Raw genomic sequence first — 12015 nt, forward strand, 5'->3', positions numbered from 1 at the left:
GACCAGCCTTGAGGTGCAGGAATCCAAAACAACCCAAAACTGGGTCAGGAAAAGGAGCAAAGCCACAGAAAGTAAGAATCTCAGGGAGAAAAGACAGGTCTGGGCACCTATAGTCCAGGCAACCATATCCTAGACTACAAATCCCAACTGGCTAAAAAGCCAGACAAGGGAATGGATGCATATCCAGAGAACCCGGATAGCAAGAGGAACTCGAAAGCCCCGACCAAAGGGAGGTACCACCCCTAGCCAAAGTCCCATGCTCCAAGGAACCAGACTAGAAGTCGAATGAAAGAACTTCTCAAGCCCCAGGACAACAGAAGGGATACCTCGAGGTCCAGAAAAACCCACTAGCAGGGCTAGTCTCCACATCACCTCCACACAGGCAGAGGACACAGGGAAGAGAAAAACGCTAAGCGTTCCCAGCTCTAGGGACCCCGAGCTGAACAAAGTCCCCACAGGGATCAACCATTCTCCAGAAAACGTAGATTCCCAAAAGGAGATCTAACTCACCCAGAGACAATAGAGGAAGACCCAAAAGTCTCAAACTCAATCAGACAGTTCATGTCAAAGAGTAAAAGCTGCATCTAGAGACACTCTAACAGCCAACGCGCACACCTCCAAGGTGCCAAAAGCTGCAACTGGCTGCAAACTGCAAACCATCCGCACGCTAGACAGCTATCCATAAAAGCTGTTGGATCAAGCCCTAAAAGGACAAACCAGGCCTTAAAACAAAAGGCCGAAACCACTCAAACCACGGAAATGGGGCGCTTAGCCCTCCAGCCCTCCACCGCATGGGGGAGGAAACTCTAGGTTCTGATTAAATCAGATGTCCGATAGAGTGACGCAGCGGAAACTTCCCTGACCGGATCTCTATGACCGAAGGCTAACGGGACAGAACAATCCTACCCACCTCACGGACCTACAGGTCCTCTCAAATGCTTAGTTAACATGTAATAAATGATAACCAAGCACCCTGCACTTCTACCGAACCAGCGAGCAGAACAGCACCACGCGTCTGAACAGTCGCAAGACCGAACGAACCCAACAGGACCAGCATGCACTCAGGGTCCTAACCGGCAGGCTGCTTAAATCCTCCCTCAAAGGGGAAGAAAAGAAAACAGGCATTTTTCAACACAGGACTAACATGTCCAAAACAACTTTTGAAGAAGTATTGAGTATCGATCCCAGAAAGTTCCAGAAGGAAAACATAACAAAAATAAAAGACATCCCATCGGATACAAATAAAAATCAAGGCAACCCGAAGGTTAACGCCCCAAAAAAAAGACACCGGCCTACCCGTAGTACCAGCCAAACGGAACCCCATCTTACAAAAACTGGGAAAGAACTCAAAATGAAAACAATAGGAGATAACCTCATCCCCACATGTCTAACGAGTCGTACCATTCAGACTATCAGTCTGAAAATTACCGTATCTGTGAACTATAGGGTCATTTAGCGACTCAAACAGATGTTTGAGCAATATGCAAAGGTGGGCAATCCGGTAATGAAAGGCACAACACTCCGGAACAGAACTTTCAGGATACTGCGGTGGCCCACCCCAAGGCTGAATACCCGGGATAATAGGGCACAAGCACATTCTTAAAGAAACGCCTGGACTCTGCAGAAGAGCAATCACCAACATTATCTGAAAGCGAAAACTTGCTGCAAGCTCCGGGGGGGGAACACACCACCCTGCGTGGAGGAACTATAAACTGGGTTACCCACATGTGTAGGAGGAAGATTCGGTAGGGAACTCGCTCCCTGGGAGACAGGACCCCCAGAGGCGGATGGCTTAGCAGATCCCTGATTCCCTGAGCCTGAGGAACCGGGTGCTCTCATATGGCATATGGAACAAGAATGGTTGACAGGAGTCAATGAGGCTAAACCGGATTCGTCACCGGACACAGAATCTGAGTCAGATATTATGGAATCAGAATCCTCCGTAACTGAATCTGAAATGAGCACAGTCTCAGCATCAGAATCCCCCATAGCTGCAAAGAGGATATAGCAATATGGACTACAAATAGTAAAAAACAAAAACAGCACCTGACACCACCAATGGCTGAAGCACTCACCACCGCCTATGACCAGACCCCCACGGACTAGAATATCTCAGTCGCCACACGGTCGGGAATGCGGAAATGGGAACAGAGCGTAACCACGCCCGGACACAGGGTGAACCGTATAGTCCAAAAAGCGCGCTCAGCCAACAGGCCACGTCCCTTCCAAAGGCCTTAAAGTTCCAAACCACGAGCCCATAAACCTCACACATAAGCAGGTTGAATCACATAACAAACATAATTATACACCCCCCTGTCCAATAACCCCCCTCAGGAGATATTAACCCTCAATTCCAAGATACCAACAGAGACTCACTGAGACCCTTATGTTATAAGTTAAACCCGCAAGGTGATAGCCTCACGAGAAACATTAACATTACAGTACATTGAATAAAGTACAATGAAATGATCTTACCGGAATCTACGCCGTGGAATAGGAACACGGTCTTTCAAGTGTGACGGATAGTAGCATCGCCTCCGCCGTGGACTTGAGAGAAGAAAGCAGGCAGCGGAGCGAAGTTCGACAACGCCGATTGCTTGAGGAGCTGTTAATATGAGTTGGGATGGTTTCGTAGAAAGAAACTCCCTGCATCTCCGGACTCAAACTCTCATCAAAGCCCTCACTGAGAGACTGACAGGACTACTTAAAACTCCTGTCCCATGTCGAAGAGTACTACCCTCCATAAGAGACAAAAACAAAAATTAAAAATTCTGTCTCTGCCAACCTCCTGGGACGAAAGGCAAAGAATGACTGGGGGATGAGGGGAGTGGGAGGAGTATTTAAGCCTTTGGCTGGGGTGCCTCCTCCTGGTGGCCAGGTTCTTATTTCCTAAAAGTAATGAATGCAGCTGTGGACTCTTTCCATTTAAGAAGAAGATAAATATTAAGTAAATATTTAACAATTACACCAATTAACATCACTTTGCAAACCTGTTTCCTAAGTGTTGTGGTTATAACTATTGTTAGCGGTTCTGATGTGTGAGATATCAGGTATTGGGACACCTATGTATATTAATGTCAGGAACACCACCATGTCATACATTAGAAAAGATAGGTGAAGAGAGCCTCAGGGAATTTCACCTGTACAACAAGACCCCTTATGCAGCCTAATGAGTGTTCTTAATTGTTACCTTAAGCATATTCCAGGGATTCTAGTATTTCCTTCATGTTTTTGCCCCCTTACCACCTCTACCGGAAGTCTGTTCTATGAATTAACAACCCTTTCTGTGACAGTGCCCCAGTTCCCATAATGTCAGACACACCTTTTTATTAACGTCTCCTTGCATCAGCAACCACTGTAAATTCATGGTACCCAGGCGTTCGGCAGATTCTGTTCTCTCGTAGCGCTTGCTTTCCACATCGCCAACACTCGGCTGCAGTAAGGACTGGTTAACAAAATCTACAATCCATTGTTTTTGGTTCATCTCTCTCCGGAGATCCTGCAAACGATCACTGGATGCTTAGAAATGTACAAAATAATGACCCACCCCTTGTTTAGAATCCCAAATCGTCTGTATCTTAAAAAAAATTGAAAATAGATACTCAAGGTTTAACCCTTTATCTAGTTAATACGTTTTTACAGCAAAGTAGCACTGCAATTAACTTATATAAAGGATGGAGAAATAGACATTGTCTCTATTCAGCCTCCAATAAATAAATGCTACAGCGCCACTAGTTCAAACAAGCTCCCGAAAATCCTCTAATTAAAGACCGCATGTAATGGAAAACAATATCAGGGAGTGATATAAATATGGCTAAAAGTATAGATACAATTTTATTATTATAACAAAATAGGAAAAAATAATAAATAAAAAATATCTCTCACATCATATATGGACCAGTACCATAAAAAGTATGCGCTTAAAAAATATATATCTTTAGATAATGTTTAAATGAAGCGTCTGTATCCCAAATGTAATAGAGGAAAACAATTTTTAATTAATAATAGTCCCAGAGAAAATAATAGATGATTCCAAAAATAATATCCGATTTAAAAAAATAAAATAATGTGTAGATCCTTTTTTCTGCTATGATTTTTCCTTATGAATAATTAATCCTTTCTTCATGTATGTTAGGATGTTACCTTTAAGAAAGTGTATATTGTGCAAAACTGTAATGTGATAGTAAAACACCCCAAAATGATAAGGGGACTGCAAAAGAAAACGATAATATCTGTATAGGACTTGAGCAAAACACACCATGCCAACGCGTTTCAGCCATTAGCATTTGTACAAGTCCTATCCAGATATTATCATTATCTTTTGCAATCTGGTAAGCCTCCTTATAATTTTGTAGTTTTGCACAAATTTATAAGTAACATCCTAACATACATGAAGGATGGATCAATTTTTATAAGGAAGAATCATAGCACAAAAAATTATCTACTCATTATTTTTGGAATCGCATATTATTTTTTTGTGGGACTATTATTTAATATTTTTTCCCTCTATCACATTTGGGATACAGACACTTCACTTGGACGCTTTCTAGAGAAATATATTTTTTATGCGCATACTTTTTATGGCAACGGTTCATATATGATGTGAGAGATATTTTTTATTTATTTATTATTTTTTTCTTATTTTGTTAAATTAATAAAATTGTATCTATACTTTTAACCATAGAGATTTGCATACATTTGAAAAAAGAGAACAGCACCCCTTAGATAGAACAAAAGCTAGAATATACTTTTAACCATATTTATATGATAATGTTTTCTATTCAGTCTCCCACTTGGAATATGTGTAAATGCTAAATTAATATTTAATATTAAGGGATTTTTTTTTAATTAGAGCAGCTACAGGAGTGAGAGTGCTGATGTTCAATAGTTCAATCTCATGAAAGGTTCCAAAAATAAAACTGAAGACTTTTTGGGTGAAGTTATAGAATTTGGACCATTATCAGATACATTTATTATATCTGAGAAATATCCCAAATCTCTTGTTCATATCTATGGGCATAAAAGAGGTGTTTGATATAATCCAGTTATTAGAGATATGCGTCTCTCTGGCATCAGTGTAATATGTATAGAGGACCAATAAGGGGTAACTTTGCGGCTAGATAAATCCAACAGTATGGATCACAATAAAACCCTATGGATTAAGGAGGAGTTACCCCACACATGCCCTCAGGCCCACACTCCGAGCATCGTTTGACCTTACTTTGTATTTCTGAAGATGATTCCTGACGTCAGACGAGTGAGGACATTCTGCTACCTCCAACTCCCTGACATGGTTCACTTGTTCCATCCAAACCATGAGCTCGCGAATCGCGTCCCACGATGGGAGTTTTTCCATAAAAAGCTGTAAAAGACACAAAGATTTGCGCAGTTTGTCTTTTAGCTCCAACAGTTCTATTAATAGAAGATATATGAATGTGATATTGTTTTTATACAGTGCGATATTGGCATTTACCAATGGTGAAAAGTGACACAAAAACCAAATTTATTCATTCATGATTCAGGTAGAGCATGTCATTTTAAACAACTTTCCAATTTACTTCTACTATCAAAATGTCTTTGTTCTCTTCACATCCTTTGTTGAAGGGGCAGTAATGCACTTCTGGGAGATATCAGGTAAGCCAGTCACTAAAGACACATATGCGCAGCTAGCTCCCAGTAGTGCGCTGTGGCTACTGAGCCTACTTAGGTAGGTTTTAAATGAAAAATAATAAGTAATGTTTCTGGGTAAATGATCAGCGATATTTCTTGTCTAAAACTTCTAGTACAGGATAAATTGTCAAAATGTAAACCTTAAAGTGGCACAATTTGCTCGCATACAACTATAGGTTTAATCCCTGCAAAACACATAAATAACATCTGCCATCTCTAGAGCAGAAGTGCACTACTGGGAGATAACTGATCGTATCTGGTGAGTCAATGACAAAAGACGTCACCAACTAGCTCCCAGTAGTGCAATTCTGCTCCTTACCCTACCAAGAGAACAAAGTAAATGTTAAAATAAAAATAAACCAAAATGTTTCTTAAGTTCTGCTCTGTCTAAAGCATGAAACTTTAATTTTGGCTTTACTGTCCATTTAAATTCTGTCGTGCCAGTCACTGCTGTATTTATTTCACCAGCTGGCATTCTGCCCGTGAGATGTGCTGGGCACTTACTTGCTGCAGTTTTTCCTGGATGGGGGGCAGTGCTGCTATAAGCTCTGTCCATCGTTCCTCAAAGTTCGCCAGACTGACCTTCAGGGCCGCAGTATCCGCCTCCTTCAGCCGCAGAACCTGGTTACCAGTGTTTAGCACTGAGGTCTTTAGTGAAGATTTCTGATCAACCTCATTGGTGAATTCCTTGAATAATTGTAACAAAAGACGGTTATTACAACAGAATTGCAGCTGGTTTTGGCCTAAAGACTTTGGCTTCACAAACATATTCTCTACCACGACTGATCCCTCAGCTGCCAGACATAACTGAACTGTATTAAAGTGCAATGTTAATAGTTATTTTCTTTTACCAAATGATTGATCAATGCTTTTATGACAAGTTCTGCTAATAGATAATGTGTTAGACAGTAACAAGGGAAATTAAGCATCTGATATCTGCTTACTGCTTAATTTTTGTACATTTTTATCCAAAAGAAACAATTTCTTTCATGGAAAAATATATTTTTGGCCCCAAAATGACAATATGCTCTCTCACTGGCTAAATATTTGTATATTTAACTAATCTGGCACCATCCTAAACACATTTTGTTTCCTAAATATTTTTCTTAAACAGTTTCTGCAACGTCCCTCTGCAGAAGATGAAAGATTTCCTGCTTTAATAAAAACGGTAACTGTCAAATGGCCAGACCATCCCTGGAATGTAAAGTTAGCTTGAAAAGACTGATATTTATAAGTGTATCAGCGAGATTTAATATAATCAGCCTCATAAGCGCACACCCATTTACCTACACATCGCGTCCACACAGACAAGCCATGTGCATATTTTCATGCCCACTTAATTTGTTCTAATCTACATTATCCTATGAGGGTCTGAGGTACCAATGTTATTCACTTGCAGAGTCAGTAAATTAATTATATAAATCATATTTATCAAAAGTATCTACATCTATAAATACTAACTTCAAATAAGCTGTAGTTAAAGAAACAATCAAATTCAAAAATACTGACCTAATTCATTAAAGCACGGCATGTTTTCATTACATACTACAGACAACTGTGAGTTTACAGCTACCACGTAGGAAACTGCTGGTCAGCCAATCAAGAGCAGCATACGCATGTAGCAGCGACTCACTGTTTGCATGAGGAGTGAAGATTAACTTATCTGCTACTCCTTAGCAGGGATTAAACACATTCACCTAAATTACGGGTTTTGAGCGCTATAGGGAAATTAACGAACTCAAGAAAAGTTGCGTTATTTAACCCCCTATAGCGCTGCCATTACAAGTTTTTCAAAACCCGGCTTGTGTGTGCGATATGGGTTTTTTAAGTTCTATACCACAAAAAATACAAGCGCTGTTTTCACGTGCCACTATACTAAAGTTATTAACCCCTATTCCGCCGCACACCAACATCACCGCCACTATATTAAAGTTATTAACCCCTATTCCGCCGCTCCCCATCGCTGCAACTAAATAAATTTATTAACCCCTAAACGTCTGGCCTTCCACATCACTACCACTAAATAAACCTATTAACCCCTAAACCATCAGCCCCCCACATCGCAACAACCTAAATTATACTATTAACCCCTACACCTACCCCTAAACCTAACCCTAACACCCTTTAACTTTAACATAATTAAAATAGATCTAAATTCAATTTACAATTATTAACTAAATAATACCTATTTAAAACTAAATACATACTTACCTGTGAAATAAAATCCAAGCCAGCTACACTATAACACAGGTAAGTTTGTATTTATTTTAACTAGGTAGACTAGTTAGTAAATAGTTATTAACTATTTACTAACTACCTAGCTAAAATAATACAAAATTACCTGTGAAAAACAAAACAAAGCTGCCTTACACTAAAACCTAACATTACAAAAAAACCACAAACGAAAATATCCAAAAAAATAACAATTATTCCTATTCTAATACCCTTTTTAAAAAAAAACACCCCAAAATAAAAAAGCCTAATCTAGAATAAACTACCAAGGGCCCTGGGGGACCTTAAAGGGACACTCAAGTCAAAATAAAACTTTATGATTCAGATAGAGCATGCAATTTTAAACACCTTTCAAATTTACTTCGATTAACAAGGGCGCTTAAAAGGGCATTTTGGGGGGCCTTGCCCAAGTTAAACAGCTCTTTTGCTACAAAAAAAACCCCTAAAAAAATACATTACACAAAATAACAAACAAATTATCAAAAATAATAAAAATTATTCCTATTCTAATACCCATTAAAAAAAACACCCAAAAATAAAAACTCTAGAATAAACAACCATGCCCTAAGTTAAACAGCTCTTTTACCTGTAAAAAAAAATACAAAACCCCACTAACATTACAAACCCCCACCCCCCTCCAAACCCACAAAATAAAATAAAAAACTATATAAAAAACCTAAGCTACCTACTTGCCCTAAAAAGGGCATTTGGATGGGCATTTAGCTCTTTTGCTGCCCAAACCCTAATCTAAAAAAAAAAAAAACACACCCAAAAAAAACATTAAAAAAGCCTAACACTAACCCTCGACGATCCACTTACAGTTTTTGAAGTCCTGCTTGAACGCTCTTTATCCCGGCAGAGAAGTCCTCATCCAAGCATCAAGAAGTCTTCATCCAGGTGGCCTCTTTAATCTTCATCTAGACGGCATCTTCTATCTTGATCCCGGCGGCGTGGAGCAGGTCCATCCTGAAGACATCCGGCGCAGAGCATCCTCTTCATACAGCCGCCGCCGTACACTGAATCTTCAATGCAAGGTACACGATTTAAGATGGCATCCCTTGCATTCCTATTGGCTGAAAGATTTAAATCAGCCAATAGGAATTAGAGCTGCGAAAATCCTATTGGCTGTTAAAATCAGCCAATAGGATTTAAGCAGCTCTAATTCTATTGGATGATGAATCAATGAGAGCTTCTTAAATCCTATTGGCTGATACTGGCAATGTGGGGGGCTTTCGGTTTAGGGGTTAATAGTTTACTTTAGAATATTTTGTTGTGGGGGCTTTCGGTTTAGGGGTTAATAGGTTTATTATAGTGGCGGCGGTGTAGGGCTTATTAACAAGTATAGTGGGGGCGGACAGCAGATTAGGGGTTAATAATATTTAAATAGTGTTTGCAATGCAGGAGGGCAGCGGTTTAGGGGTTAATAAAATATACTTTATGATAGTGGTGACGATGTCGGGGAGCGGCGGAATAGGGGTTAATAAGTTTAATATAGTGTTTGCAATGCGGGAGGGCCTTGGTTTAGGGGTTAATAGGTAGTCTATGGGTGTTTAGTGTACTTTGTAGCAGTTTAGTTATGAGGTTTATGTTACAGATTTGTAGCGTAAAACTCATAACTACTGCTTTTAGAAGGGGTTAAGGATCTTGTCGTTTTAGGCTGTAACGCTGTTTTTTTTAGCCAGAGCGCAAAACTCGTAATACCGGCGCTATGGGAATCCTATGAAAAAACATAATTTTTAAGAGTGCGGGACTGACGATGCGTTATAGGCTAAAAACCATTCACCTAATGGCTGTGGTGCTGTTTTAACGCTGAAATGACCATATTTTCAGCGTTAAAGACGAACGCACAGACTTGTAATCTAAGTGACTGTTAACTGGTCAGTAATGCATGTTCATATGAATTAGATTATGTATGTTTTTCTTTAGAACATTTGTCATTCCCCAAACCAATGTATAAATGCAGGCCCATAATTAAGTAACCTAACACAATGTTGAGAAGAGAAAAACTCTGTGTGTTGCAAATACGGAGATGTGGAGGTGCGGTAAGGGTAGTTAAAAAGCACAGGGGGCAGGATCAGCTCTCTAATTGGACGAGCTAAGACCATGAGACCTAGAAGAGGTTTGATGAGTAGCTTATTCCAGCTAATAGTGTTTTTAAGAGAGAAGTGGAGCCCACCATCTGGGTACGAGCATGCTCACATGTGACTTCTTATGGTAAGCTTAACAGGAACCTAAATCACAGATACACAGAACAGTGCAGAATATTTCAGCTGCCATAAAGCAAATAGTAGCAGTTCCTTAGTGACACTCTTTATACTATAACAAGCCCCTCCCATAACTCAGTACTACACGTCTGCCTGTAACGTTCTAGCCACACAATTATATTTACTGCCTTTACAATCCATCACAGTTTACTGCCAGCACATATTAAAGGGACATAATACTCATATGCTGAAGCACTTGGAAGTGATGCAGTATGACTGTAAAAAGCTGACAGGAAAATATCACCTGAGCATCTCTATGTAAAAACTGAAGATATTTTACCATACAATTTCTTCAGCTCGCCAGAGTAAGTGCTCTGTTAACAGTTAAACTTCAGCGGCTGTAAAGCAGCAAGTTGGTAAAAATAAAAAACACAATAGCCAATCAGCATCAGCTGAGGTTAAGCTTTGCTGTGATCTTATGAGATTTTACAGTAAACTTCCTTAAACAGAATAGGAAAATAACATGACTGTGCCAGCTGCGCACTCTCTTGCAAGTCTTGGGACTAGCATTCTTTAGAGTGGGGTGTGAATACTTAGGAAATGTTGAGGTAAAATATCTTCCTTTTTTACAAAGAAATGTTCAGGTGATATTTTCTAGTCAGCCTTTTACAGCTATGCTGCATCACTTTTAAATGCTTCAATATTTGAGTATCATGTCCCTTTAAGGTATAAATCATAGACACATTTCACAGAGAGACACATCTCATTCTGACAGCTAAGTGTTAAACTCACCAGCTGAGACTTTTTAATACACTCAGACAGAATAAATCTATCTTTAAGCACATAATAGATTTTCTCTGTAAGATGAAAGATGATTGAGTCTGAAGTTTGCTATAATTTGCTCTGACTTGAAGGGAAGGAGCAATTTTTTTGGCAAATGATATTGGGGGGTTCAGCGACTTAATGCAGTGTGATTTAATGCAGTTTATATGTTTGCATCGGACCCTATCATATGCTCCCTGCTGGCTGTGCCACTTAGTGTGAGATGGTTACAATTAATAGCAGTTATGTTTTATGTGCAGCACCTACACAATGTCATTGTTCTAAGGCTTTTTCTCAGTAAGAGCTAGATTACAAGTGGATCGCTAAATTATCTCATGCCCGCAAACAGCAAATTTGCCCGTCTGTGGGCATGTGATAATTAATCAGCCATTACAAGTGGCTGGTTAATGCAACCACAAGCTTGAGGTAGCAATTAGTGCTTATAAAATTAACCAGAGATCAGATCACTGGTTCATTTTATAAATCTGCCCCAAATTACTGTCTAGTGTAGTTAATGAAAAACAAAGATGGCAGCATCTTTATTTTTTAATACAAGTACTGCACTAGGCTGTATTTTGGGGGTACAATTGGCGGGTGTGGGGTGTTGGAAAAAAAACGGCACTGAAAAGTGCCTTTACATTGCGGTCTATAGGAACTGTGTGTTCCCTGTAAATATATATATGTATATTCTTATATACATATATATTTATGTGTTAATATGTTTATATACACATACTAAACACATAAATATAGGTGTATATAATCATATACATATATATATTTACAAATTGCTGCCATCACTGCGCTACTTATCCCCTTTGCTGGTGCTGAAGTTCTGATGCCGTTTCTGACGGCATCAGAACATGGCTACCATAGGAGTCTATGGAAGCGAGCTCTCGTAAGCGCAATGCTTCCCAGCGATATGAACGCTAGGTTGCGTTTGCATTGCTGTGAACTTGTAATATCAGTGCTCATTAGCGTGCACTGGTATTACGCAGTGTAATCTGTCCCTAAGTTTGTTGTGCACCATCAGACCATAAGAAATATCAGGTATGTCTTTGTATACACCGTGTCAAGTAACCTATAA

The 12015-nt window shown here is 39.5% G+C and overlaps 1 protein-coding gene across 1 annotated transcript in view; it reads right to left on the reverse strand.

Moving 5' to 3' along the window:
- Positions 1–12015, reverse strand: part of SYNE2 (spectrin repeat containing nuclear envelope protein 2) — a 799180-nt gene that overhangs the window by 179766 nt on the left and 607399 nt on the right. The window contains exons 79-81 of the mRNA XM_053697281.1: positions 6175–6357; positions 5222–5362; positions 3323–3499 (exon numbers count right to left, since the gene is read on the reverse strand). Of these exons, the coding sequence (XP_053553256.1) occupies positions 3323–3499; positions 5222–5362; positions 6175–6357 (501 nt within the window). The remainder of the gene's footprint in view (positions 1–3322; positions 3500–5221; positions 5363–6174; positions 6358–12015) is intronic.

The sequence above is a fragment of the Bombina bombina genome, chromosome 1 (genome assembly GCF_027579735.1).
Source record: "Bombina bombina isolate aBomBom1 chromosome 1, aBomBom1.pri, whole genome shotgun sequence".
NCBI lineage: Eukaryota > Metazoa > Chordata > Amphibia > Anura > Bombinatoridae > Bombina > Bombina bombina.